Genomic DNA, 13,679 nt, shown 5'->3' on the forward strand with positions numbered 1-13,679 from the left:
CGTTGATTGTTAGACACTAGATTTTGATCTGTAGTACCCACTAGACGTTTAAAAGATTGTACTTCTTTAATTGTGCCTCTCGGCCCTTGTTATTTTATGAAACTAACTACTTTCCTTGCGTATAATCTTTTTTGTTGGAACAAAAGACTTTGTGTCCCTCTTCTGGAGCTTGATAGCTAGATTAGATGTTCAACTGTAGCTATCCACTGAGGTCATGAAGGTCTCTTCTGTAATTCCCTCGGTGTTATTCTAATTTTGAACCCAAACCGACACCCTGAATTATTATGAAATAAGAAAAATGTAGAAGTACTAGATAATCCAAGTAAAACGAGATGCTTGGACTCTCCCCCTCTTCAGTGCCCATCTCATTCACTCCTTCCATCTATATAACTTATAATTTGCCCAATACAAATGTACCCCTACTAATGTATACTATTCTTAATTTATCAGTATAGCATTTTGTCTCATAGCATTCCTATCATACTAAAACCCTATCGACTCTTATTTCTTCTATTGGCCAAGTCATATGTCATATAGATGATGAGTTGCAGCACTTCATTTTTTCTATTACCAATTACATTATTAAACCTTATCAACTCAATTTCTTTGATCTTATCAAATGGTAAATTTAAAGCGTGAAAGAACTGGTCTTTGCTTTTTCCTTGTACTTCTAGGTCGATTCTTTGGCGTAGAATAAAGAATTCTTGTTCATGACTCTCAGTATTTGCCTGGATTTTGCTAATCTTCAACATTCAATTATTTTTTTGTGACTATGCTATGGATCAAGTAGAAGGGTGGAAAAACAAAGTCTCAATTCTCCGATTCTACATTGGTCTGGTTTGTGGATGGTTTTGCCATTTTTTTTAGAGAAGGCAGTACCCAAAGCTTTCAGGTTTCATGTAGTTAAAATAGAGTTTCTATGTACTTTTTGACCATCCTTTTTTTTAACCTACTAATTTATAACCACAGCGTGTTTTGTTGAACTTAGAAGAGTGTTCTGAGGTTTAAGAACTTAATTTGATATACCTTGAAAAACTATTATCATACATGGGTCTAGTGATAAAAAATGAGAGTCTCAATAGATGACTTGTAGGTTATAGGTTCAATACTACCTAGAAATTAATTTTCTACAAGTCTCTTTGACGTCCAAATGTTGTAGTGTCGAGGGGGTTGTTCGGTGAGATTTGTCAAAATGCGCGTTTTGACACTTCAAAACAAATTAACGTGCTTTTATTTATAATTAAAATCCTATTAACAATCGTCAATGAAAAATATGGGATGGGAGCATGATATATGAATGAAACGAATACTGGGAGGCACCTCTAATCTCTCCTTCAATACACCCAAGTTTAGTTTCATTATGACTATTTTTGGTTTAATATCTATTTCATCTTTGTGAAGGCACTTCTAATCTCTCCTTTGTTTGGTGTGGCTAGCCAAATTGTTTGTAATATCCCAAGTTTAATTATAAGTTTAAGTTTCAAAACTTTCAAGTTTATGTCTTGCTGGGTTCTTGAATTTTACAAGTGTAATGTGTTTTACCCAAAGAGTCGAAGTTGAAGTCATAGTGAGTCCACAACTAAAAAAATATCATTTTATATTTTAGCTTGTTGCATCCTTAACCACAAGCTTTTACAACTCTCTGACTCTTTCCTTTCACTTAAACACCTCTTGAATATCTAATTAGATTCTTTCCATTTTCAATCAAGTGTCTAATAGATCTTTTTGGCAATTTGAATTAAAAAAATTAATCCTTCCATTATATATAAAATTCAACTGTACTCCTAGTAAAAATCTAAACAAATCTAAACAGTTTTAATAGGGCTGATCAAATAGGTTAATGATTTGTTTTCAGAACATATTAGACACTTAGAAGTCCCAAAAAAATCTATTAGCTGCAAAATTGAACGTCTATTTGATCATCCATCTAAAAGCACATTCTTAAGTAAGATAACAACATTGAATCTGCACATAACTGCATAGATAAAGTACTAAAGTAAGCTATCTAAATGAATTCCTTTCCATCAAGCTGAAGCCATGATTTTATGGGCATCAATCATAACATTGAAGAAATGATTTATTTCGTTAAACAGCGAGGACCATAAAAATTCCTCTATACGCTTCAATCAATACATTTTAATTTCACAACTCCCATTATGCACATAAGAAAGCTATGATGTTGTCTAGTTGACATTATACTCCGCGTGAATGAAACAAACATATTGCCAATGCCCTATAATAATAAAGTATAATCATCAATCTTCCCCCCAACATATTAAGGTTCCCCGAGGACAACTTTTTGGACATTACAAATCAAAATTATTACAACGGAATTGAGAAGCCTTCCTCAACACTACTCCATTCCATTCTTTTCATAAAAAGTACAACTAATTACCATTCCAATTCCCTTTTCTCAAACAAACACATTTTTCCTTTTCAGAATTTACAAATATTTAGATTTTATTTGTTAGGTTAGAGATCGAAATTGTATATTTTTTTTCCTACAACTTACAATAAAGTTAGTAGATGATGAAGACCATCTACCAAAAATTTGGAGAGAGAGGACAAGTTGAATAAAACATGCCACTGTACTCCACATCCACAATGATGCAAACCATCAAAAGAATCACATTTTAAAATTTTCTTCTAAAGAAAAAATCTTCATACTATATTAATATTATTACCTAAATGGAACGACGAATGAAAGAATAATAAATATACTTGTGTTGGATCTTTTTCAAAGGTGAAGTGCATTTACTAAGAAATACCAAACTTGAATTTTAGAAAAATTGAGAAAAATAAAAACTATATATATCACAAAAATTCTAACAATTATGATTATGATTCGTCGGGATTCTCGTGATTCTCATTCATCTCTATGTCAATTGTCACCAACTAAATAACCCAAACTTTTTTTTTCTTTTATATATATAAAAATCAAAATAAATGCAAATAATAATAATAATAGAAGAAGAGCGCACCATCATCAACCACGCTCCGCCACTGTACACTATCCTCCCTTGGACGTGAAGAATATTTAATATCAAATTACCAAACTAACCTTCATGAGGTACTTGAATGTCACAACATCAGCGAGGGCAATATAGTAACAATGATAATGTAACTGCCACTCACGTGCTATCCACGTGAAAATATACGTTAGGCAGTTAACGACGCCGTTACATCTACACTAGCGTGGTTCTTGCAGCTAAGCGCTCGAAGTATCCTCCAAGTCGCCTCGCCGGAGCTCCAACCGCAGTGATATTTACTTTTGCTTTCGTTTGTTGGAAAAAGCGTCGACGAACTCCGGCGTACTTGTCTGCTTTTAATGTCGCTAAGCTCCATCTCCGCTGGAAACTTCACCATTCCGAACATTAACAAATACCACCGCGGCTTCGACGAGGTCCTTTTGTTCAGTGAATCAGGCTTCAGACCAGTTTTGATCGAACAATTACGATCGATTTCAGCCGTCGGTGAGAAAATCGAATTTGATTGACGATACAGCCTACGGTAATCAAGCGATCGGCTATTCCGTTTGAGATTGAATTTCGCACTGTTGGATCGAGAAACAGAGCTCTGCAATCCGGACAATGATTCTGAGCGTTTTCGAAATACAGTTTGTTTTCGACTAATCTCTTCCTTCCAGGAACTTTTATCGGCGGTAATACGCGTAGAGTGATCATTGTTGAGAGGGAGCAATCTACCGCAGAAGATCAAATCCTCTGCGGGAGAAATCTCGGAAGTGATGAGTCCAGCGGTGAAGAATTCGAAGAGATCAAGAGGTTCGGAGGAGGACCTACGTGAATTCTTGCGGAAGCTATCGGGATGAGTATGGGCGTCGGAGTTTTCTCTGTCCATGGGAAGATCGGAGAAGGAGAGAGATTCGTCGTCGGATTCAAAATCGTTATCGTCTTCGTGTTGATTGCGTTTAGAGGTTAAGGGATTGGATTCGGAGGTGTCGTCCATGGAGATTGTGTGGAAGAAGGAAGATAAAAGGAAAAAGGGTGTGTTTGGAATTATGCAAATCTGTGACGATGAAAATGATATATAAATGCACAAAATTTAGAGATAAAGAGAGAGAGATGATATCAATGTTTCCTTTAATGTTTGGATTTTAGTATCAAAGTTTGAACTTTTTCTTGCAGATTAATTAAGGAAAGAAAATCTTATTTTGGAGTATAAAATATTTTAGGAAAACTTTTCTGTTTGGGGAAAATTTAATCATATGACCGTTTTTTTTATTAATATCTTACCGAAGATTGAAGATTTACTGAAGACTTAAATTTAATATAAAAAAAATTAGAAGGTAATATGGTAGAATGGACATCTTAAAGTACAAAGAGTCTCGAGTTCTAGGTAGACTAGCAAAACTATTAAATATATATATCATACGAAATATAATTAACCGTGATCAGTTGCACTTGATCTAATGCCTTATAGTCTCGAACACCATAAAACTTCTAACACTACTAGATTTACATGTAACTACATTGAATTGTTAGAGAAAGTATATTGTAAATAGCAGTGATTGATGGCTAAACCATATACTACTTTCTTTTTAACTTAATTGTTTGAAATGCAGTAGCTTCCATACTAGAGCAACGTGAGAATCTTTCACATAAGTTAGTTAAAAGAGCAAAACTAGATTAACAAAAGTGGCTTCGAATATCAAGACTCAAGTCCACGAGAGATTTATAATGAAAAAGACACCTGCAAGATTTGATCATCAAATAAGAAATTAGAATAATTATAAATGCAATTACTTTTACGCTATTAAATATACACATATCATGTCTTCATCTTCAAACTTTATAAGCTATACTAGTACAAAAATTTTCAAAATAATATACAAGATCCAAAGATTAATATAAACAAATTTATAAGACAAACAGTGGTCACATTTTATTTATAATAAAAATGATTTAAACGTTTAAAAGTTTTAGAAATAAAAAAATAAATATATTTAAAATTTCATAACTATTAAAAAACGAAAACCCTTAAAATGATTAGTTAATTAAATATTTAAGAGAGAGTTATGATTTTATTTTTTTTAAAATTCAATTGAGTCTAATGCAAGATTTTAAAACAGAATTATAAAATCTTATCAATAAAGTATTATGTCATTCCTCCTTCAGCAAATCTCATTAGAAAAAAAAAAAGCAAATAAAGTATCACGTCATTTCTAATTTTGTAAATCAATACTGACAAATTAAAATAATCATCAGTAAATACTCTTCTAGACAAAAAAAACATTACGAGAATGAAAAATTAAATAACTCTTTTAAAAAAGTATTATGATAAAAATATTAAAAATATTTATAAAATACAACAAAATTTAAGATTCTATCAATACATTAATAAATCTCTATTGATTACGCCTGCTCGTATATATTATCGATACTCGACAGTTTATTTTATTTTATTTTATTTTAACAAAAAACCCTTGATTTAAATGTAGCCTTTGTAAAATAGGAAAATTAATTTAAATTAAAGAACTCATTTTTTTATAAACCGTAAAATAAAGAATTAAAAAAGGTAAAGAAATGGAAAAGGAAAGTTGAAATTGGAGGTTACGGAAAATTGAAGTATTTTGTTTTGTTAGAAACTTGTGGTTTGAGCCAATAAAAATGTAAAGCCTTCGGCAGCGATGGCTTCCGCAAATTTAATTTCTAGAAGATGAGGGAAGAAAAGGAAGCATTTGCTTGAGGAGACAGAGACCTTAGTTTACATAAATGCAATTTGTAGAATTTTGTGCACATTTTTCTTTTCTTTTTCTCATATTGTTTATTTATTTGACCTTTTCTCTAACATTTAATTTAAGTTGTTAACTTAAACACTCTTTTATTGTTTACCATTCAAAAATAATACTTGAATTGTATATTTAAAATTTTATTCCATTGAATATATATAGAAGTGAATCAAATAAATTTGAATATAGTATTTTGAAAATTTTAAGTTAAAGTTAAATTCAATAAAATATTATAAAAAAGGTCTTCCAAACATCATTAATATAATTATTTTTTTGTTTTTGTAGGTTATTCTTTCTCTGAATTACAAATTTACAAAAGATCATATGTATTACTTTTCATTTAAAATTTGGCATTAACATCTTTAATATATAGTCAAACTAACCTTCCAAAAACATATTTGTCATAATATGAAGCTACCAAGAAAGATTATCTATCGTGCGCTAGTATGTTATTTCAAATATTATATTTTGTTGCTGAATATCATGAAAAATCTTGACTATGAGGATTGTAATAAATACATCATATGAATTCTTCAAATGAAATTATATTTTAAGAATAATATATACAATCATAAAATTAATATAAATTAAAAAGAAGAATAGACTGCAGATGTTGCCACATGTGTCAATGTCAGAAGTCAGAAAATAAAGGGTGATTAGTGAAACTAAAAGATGTTGACTAGGTGAGGTTGAACACATTGATTACACTTAGAAGTGTGTAATTAAATGATATTATTTTGTAAGATCAATATAGTAAATAAAAGTGTGTCACATACCAATCAACTTTCCTTTCCTTCTACTTTACATTTGTCACCTAATAATCTCTTTCTTTTTCTTTTTTCCTTTTTCCTTTCTTTCTATCAGTATCGTAACAAATTTCTTTTTTAAATTCTTATTTATGACATCATTCTGTTGCCTTTTCTCTCTAAGAATTTACTTTATTCAAAAAGAAAGAAAAGAAAGTGAAAATTTTGCTATTTTCATTATTTTAAAATTTTAAAATGGCTATTTTTGCGTACGACCTATAATACATGTGGTTTGGAGTCAAACATGTTTAAATTTAATCTATGATAATTATTTTTTCTTCGATATTATAGCGTTTGCTTTAAACATCTGCTTTTTCAGTCAAATCACATATCATTGATATATACATATATAGCCACACTTGACCACTAGCTTTGTTTATGACAAATTTGAGTTGAGTGATTTCAGTAGATGACATAGAATCTCACACTATTAGTATTTTGTTTGATGCTTTGATGCTTAAGTGCTATTAGTGTTAAAGTGGTATTTAGTTTAAACATGAAGAAGACTACAAAACCTACGTGGTGGGGGTGCTTCTTTATTTATACTAGAGTGGATATTCCCTAGAAATCTATGTTAAGAGGTATTACAATGTTAACGGGGTTATTCAAGAAAGGTTAGATAACTGGTTGCTTGGGACTTGATTATCAAACTCAGTGAGATGTATATGATCCTTTTTCACTTAAGATGTTCAAGCATGTTATACTTCTAGAATTAAGTTTGCATGTTCTATAATGGTTGTTATAATAACAAATAACTTAATTAGTTAGTTTGTTGTATAAGATTGGGAATGCATATAAAATCTCAATGTGTATAGAGCTTTTAATGCAAAACAAATGTGATTTAATTTATTCTTAATCATTGTATCTCTTACCTGTTCTGGATTGGATTTTGAGACTTTCAAATATATTATGTACATACATACATATATACTCTCTCAAAAATTGATTATTTGGATCGAGGCATTTCCACTTTGTTTACTTGGGCTCACCAAACTCTTGGGCCTCAATATAGTAACCCAAACCAAGGTTTTCCAAGTGGGCCGGTCCGGGTTATAACAAAAAGAAAAACTATAATCTTTTCTCTACGAAAGATAATGAACAAAGAAAGTTAATTGTAGAACAAGAAGAAAAAAAAAGCTCAAGATTTTTGGTTAAAATATACTCTTACAACATCTTTGAAAATAGAAGTAAAAGAAAAGGTAATAATTGTTTTATTTTAATAAAAGACATTATCTCGAGTGCGATCGAGAGAGACCGAGAAATTTCATTACTTTAATGAATGAAATATATTAATATAAGACTTTTAAAATTAGAAAATAAAGGTTACGGCGTGATTCGATCATTTGCTATTTTCTTTAAATTTTCAACAAAAACTTCATATATGTGATGCATTTGGCAGAGAGATCGGAAACTTTTTTAATTCTTTTGAAAGAATGTCGAGCTCAATTTTGATCGAAAAAACAAAATTACGAGTTTTAGAAAAACGAAGTTAGTTTTCAAATATAAAAAGAAAATAGTTGGAGTTTTGTGAATTTCCCATCTGATTCCCGCTAATAAATTGGCAAAGGCCTCAACACTTTATTTTATTCTGTTGTGTTCGATGCTTCAATTTTTGCAAAGCCCCTCTTCCACTCCAACAAGACTCTTTCAACACTTCATACGTTTTCCCAATTCCAATATTTTCCGTTCTTCTCAATTCCAATTCCCAAATCGCACTCCAATCACAGTTTCAATGGCTACTCTCTCCCCCGACACTTCTTCCGAAGGATCCATTACTCACGTTATCTTTGATATGGACGGACTCTTATTGGGTAAATTTCTCCGTTATTATTGTGTTTTCATTTCCTATTGTATTATTTCCATCTTTCAGATCTGTTCCATCATATTTCCATATCCTTCTCTGCTGCTTCTTACTTATTTATTCTATTTTGGTTCGGCGTTAACACTCATCCTATAAAGCTAAATTATGTAATTAAATTGAAAGTTTGATTTGATCACCACTTGATTAAACTGGGCCTGAATGCTTTTTCGGTATAGCATATGATGTGCTTGTTTAACTGTTCTACTAGATCTGCATAGACTTTGTGTTAAATTTTTATGAACTAATTGGGAACACTTCTGCGGCAGATACTGAGGGGTTTTACACTGAAGTACAAGAGAAAATTCTGGCTAGGTATGATAAAACTTTTGATTGGTCACTTAAGGCAAAGATGATGGGCAGGAAAGCTATAGAAGCTGCTCGGGTCTTTGTTGAAGAGAGTGGGATTAGTGATTCTCTTAGTCCGGAGGATTTTCTTGTGGAAAGAGAAGACATGCTACGAAGCTTGTTTCCGCAAAGTGAGCTTATGCCAGGTTAGTATTAGCACTTTAGATGCTGATGATCAAGTTTCTATAATTATGTCAGATTTCACTCTGTTTGTGATAATTTTGAGAGAGATGCCAAAGCAAACCTCAACGATGTTGTGAATGAAAAATGAAAATGATGTCTTACAAGGGATTTGAAATTTTCCAATGGATTTTGCCTAAATCTGAAAAATGATTCGGAGAAAAGTACATTGATTGATAGTACCTTTTATAGCGAGGCAAATTTTTATGGTGAACAGTTAGGAAATCATTTTAGAAAGCTATACATTTGGAAATGTTTTTATCTGATGATTCTTCATGCACTGTAGTAGGACTGAGTTGTGAATTACATTCTGGCTTTCCAAACAAAGGGATGTTATTTTTTGAAGAATGAGGTAAAGGTTGGATTTTTCCTATTGAAGCAGAGTCTATAAATGTTTGTTACCCTTTAGCTGTAAGTTCTACTGTAGAAAGAGGGAGTTTTCCCACTTTGAAAATAGAAATGGAATGAGACAGGTCATGTTTGATTCCCCCTTGCCCTTAACTTACCAGTTAACTGCTTACTATTGCATTCTCGCTTAAGCTTTCTCTATATGGTTGATTACTTTATTGGATTCTCGAGACCCCTAATCTTTCCTGAGAACTGGTTCCACACCGTTGTTTGATAGATGGGGGTATACTTTAGATTTATTATGCTGTTGCACCAACAAAATAACAAGCCTCAGGTATTGTTTCAGCTGAAAATGATAGAAAGTTCACTTTGTTAACATACCAAACTTGAACTTTAATTAGACATAGATTCTTTTCAGGATTTTTAGTTCAATAAAAGCTACCACTTTCACAAAGTCTCGTACCAAAAAGAGGAAGAAGAGGTGAGAGAAAAATGGGATTTGATTGAGTGGAGGGTTAAGATGAACATATACTTCAATAGAGTAGATAGTTTTATATTACTAAAAGAAAAAAAGAACAATGATCGGAGATTTCGATCTGGGCCTCTTAGACAAGCAAATCTCACTAATTTGCAGATTTATTAACATTCGCCAGTTCCTACAAAAAGTGGAATATAATATCTTCTACTTTTAAGATGAGAATAGGGACTAATTAAGCTAAGCGTATATGAGAGAGACAGGTCTCCCACACATGGAAACTTGATGCTTAGCTTAAAGTCACTCCATCCTTTTTCTTAGCCACCTGACAAATTTAGCTCAATTCCTCTCACTAGATCACCTGTTCTTAGATATCTGTGCTTTCTTTCCACTCACCAGCTAGTGGTACGACCTCACTTAAACAATATCTGTTCTTGTGGTTTATGTCTGAATTAATATTTTTCATTATCATGAATTGCTTTCAGTTAACACCATTTTTTCCTATTTATTGTAGGAGCTAGCCGGTTGATCAGACATCTTCATGCAAAAGGAGTACCATTTGGCTTGGCCACCGGGTATATTTAATTTTATATGATATTTCATTGCTTGGCAGATTTTCATATCATGAATTCCAGCCATCTTGTGCAAATCATTGTTCCTTGTCTTTTTTGTAGTGTTTGTATCTATACCTTTATTATCTGATAATTCTCAACAGATCTCATAGACGTCATTTTGAACTTAAAACACAAAGACATGGTGAACTTTTTAAGTTGATGCATCACATTGTTCTTGGTGATGATCCAGAGGTTAAACAAGGGAAACCATCGCCGGATATATTTCTTGCAGCTGCTAAAAGATTTGCGGTATGGCTGTAACTTCGAATTAAACTCATGGTTCACTCTTTCAGTTACTAGCATTCAAGTGCTTCCCTTTTCTTTTTCTTTTCTTTTATCATACAATTTGACGATGGCTATGCTACATTTTTTAAACAGGATGCTCCAGTGGATGCGGAAAGAACCCTTGTTTTTGAAGATGCCCCCTCAGGTGTTCTTGCAGCTAAAAATGCAGGAATGTAAGTTGTGGAATTTAAAGTTTTAAGCATTAATGTGTTTACTATTTTAACATTTTGACAACACCAGGAAAGTCATCCCCCAATTTGTTTAACTTTACCTCAATAGCCTTCGCAGCACCTCATGTTTTCAATTAACACTTGATCTTTGATAGTACATACCCACCTTAGTTTTCAATAATTTCTTTGTTTTTTGGATAACCAAAGTTTTCAATGTGAAGTATATTGCTGTTCCATATTGATCCTATGGTGGAAAATTGATACTTGCGGTACCAAACCAACTCCTTTGAATTGCTCGTTTTTCCTGTCCCATATTGAATCTTGCCTCTTTTCTTCCTTCTAATTCTAATTAGTGATTTCTAATAAATCCAAACCAAATGCAATGTCAAAACTCTTCATTTCAAAATTCCATTCATTCTGGTCTATATAATTATACAATGTAGGCAATTGTTAAGGCTATCAGTACTCGAGAACTCATTGCTCTATAAGAAGTACGAAAATTTTAATTCCATTTCGTTCTCTTTTTGGTTGATAATTTCAGTTTATGGTTGTGAAAGATTGATTTTGACTAACATCTCAAACTCTTGCCAGTGCTTTCAGCTTTGCATATTCTGTATTTTCAAAATAGGTTTCCTTAATTTTAAAACTAAAATATTTTTGGGTTCTGCATTATTGTCTAAACTCAAATATGCAATTTCTTTTGAAGATGATCTGTTAGTTTCAGAATCCTTTATAGGTTTACTGGGAAAACAAATGTATTCAAAGATTGATTAAATTATACTTCTAGACCTTCAACCTTTCTCCTTTTGATACTTGTCCCTATATTCATATCAGTCCTTTGTATTTTTGTAAATGTTTCAGTTTAGTCTAACTCCAAATTATAATTAGAATCTGACATAAAATCATGTAGCAGTGAGCACCTCAACTTTCATATGCATGCATATGACATATAAAGGTGCCTCATACGCATTGTCATAGGTTGGAATTATGACACAAACCTAAATCAATATGTTTACAAAGTACAAAAACAAAAATTGAAGTAACAAGGAATAGAAAATAGAATCATAATTTGATTGTTACAATTCTGATTATTGCAATGGAGGCTGAAAAACTTGTGTTGACATTGATAATCAGGAAGGTAATTATGGTTCCAGATCCAAGGTTGGATAGTTCTCATCATGGCAATGCAAATCAGGTATTGAGTTCCCTCTTGGATTTCAACCCCAAGGAATGGGGTCTGCCTCCTTTTGAAGATTCAGAAAGCTAGGTCCTCACATTGGGTTCATGCTGCTGAGATACAAAACTCACCATTTCAATAGAATGGTTAGATTCTTTTTCTCCACATTTCAAGAGAAAGGCTCCCATCAAGTTATTTATTAGTTTGCTTGGCCTTTCTTGCCTAAACTATGAACATTGATTACCAATTTCTATGATTGAAATGGGACTAATGTTGCAGTTTCTCCTTTTTGACTTGCTTATCTATTGATCTTAACAGAGAGATGAATCTCAAAATTGTTGTAATTGTTGATCAGAATCTCACATTTATTACTATTATTGTTATTACTTTGGTCTATTTGTTCATATAATAAAACTAAATGTATTCGGCTAAAATGAGCTTAGTTCAGTTCGAATTTCTCTCGATTTTTTAATTTATTTATTTAATCATTTGAATGTTGTATTTTTGTGCAAAATGTTAAACTTAAATATGAACAACATGAAATAAACAACGATATCAACATGAAATAAATAACGATATCCTAACGATTGAATGAGATACAAATATGAGAATATTGAGATTTAAATTAAACTAATATTTGGAGTATAGAGATTTGAACTTTCGACTATGCTGAATCTAACGGTACGATAAAAAATAATGATAAATTGATGAAATATATATAAATATAGCAAAAGTCACCGTCTATCGTAATACAAATAATAATTTTTCATTATATGTCTTAAAAAAGAGTTAAAGAAAACCAAAATGCCTATTCTTTAAATTACTTTTAGACAGTGACATTTTGTCGTCTTTTTTAATAGAAATGTCTATTCATTCTTACATGAATGTCAACCGTGTAAAATTTCTTTTATAAAACAGGATGTACCAATGAAAATTTAATACAATGCTCCAAACAAAGAAGCATGAAAGATGTTATGTGTGGAAAGGGAAGGGAGCATGGTGGTAGGTGGAAGTTCCCAACTATAAAGGCAACTTGGCATTTAGGCTCACCTTCATTCCATCAAAACACACACACCCACATAATACTCAACCAATAAACCAACGGCCAATTACACACCACGTCGGCACTTACATTTCTTGGTTAGTTGTTGTGTTGAGATCTCTCCACCACATATGCATATTTTTAGTTTAACTACTTCCTTCGTATCCAACCTTACATAATCCATCCATCAAGTCATTAAAGATTTCAATCTTTCTTCTTCAACTTGAATTCATTTGATGTAATATATTTCCACCCACAAATACAAAGTCATAAATTAGAGACGTACCACTCACATATTTCTTATTTAACTATTTTGGTTCATTCTATATAACAAAAAATCAGAGTGGCGCAACGGAAGCGTGGTGGGCCCATAACCCACAGGTCCCAGGATCGAAACCTGGCTCTGATATTGAGTGGCTTCTGCAGTATCATTTTTATGGAATACAATCTCACCATGGAATCGAATATGGGTCACGTTTTTATGGAATACAATCTCACCATGGAATCGAATATGGGTCACGTGCTTGATGTTTACATGCTCCATTTTTACAGTGACAACGAATCCAATTGGGAAGACAAGCGAATTAGTAAACAGAATTGTGAGTGAGTGAGAGAGAGAGAGAGAGA

At 32.1% G+C, this 13,679-nt stretch overlaps 2 protein-coding genes and 1 non-coding gene across 3 annotated transcripts; 2 read left to right on the plus strand and 1 right to left on the minus strand.

The window, feature by feature from the left end:
- Positions 1 to 2,789: 2,789 nt before the first annotated feature.
- Positions 2,790 to 4,072, minus strand: LOC105435774. Its single transcript, XM_011658520.2, has one exon. The coding sequence runs from the start codon at positions 3,964 to 3,966 to the stop codon at positions 3,160 to 3,162; it is 807 nt and encodes a 268-aa protein (XP_011656822.1). The 5' UTR covers positions 3,967 to 4,072; the 3' UTR covers positions 2,790 to 3,159.
- Positions 4,073 to 8,125: 4,053 nt separating this feature from the next.
- Positions 8,126 to 12,457, plus strand: LOC101219736 ((DL)-glycerol-3-phosphatase 2). Its single transcript, XM_004146270.3, has 6 exons — positions 8,126 to 8,366; positions 8,683 to 8,907; positions 10,279 to 10,339; positions 10,480 to 10,627; positions 10,757 to 10,836; positions 11,968 to 12,457. The coding sequence occupies exons 1-6, from the start codon at positions 8,156 to 8,158 to the stop codon at positions 12,098 to 12,100; spliced, it is 858 nt and encodes a 285-aa protein (XP_004146318.1). The 5' UTR covers positions 8,126 to 8,155; the 3' UTR covers positions 12,101 to 12,457.
- Positions 12,458 to 13,389: 932 nt separating this feature from the next.
- TRNAM-CAU lies at positions 13,390 to 13,461 on the plus strand. The gene has a single exon. It is a non-coding gene; the product is annotated as a tRNA-Met (tRNA).
- Positions 13,462 to 13,679: the final 218 nt, after the last annotated feature.

This window comes from Cucumis sativus, chromosome 1, assembly GCF_000004075.3.
Source record: "Cucumis sativus cultivar 9930 chromosome 1, Cucumber_9930_V3, whole genome shotgun sequence".
NCBI lineage: Eukaryota > Viridiplantae > Streptophyta > Magnoliopsida > Cucurbitales > Cucurbitaceae > Cucumis > Cucumis sativus.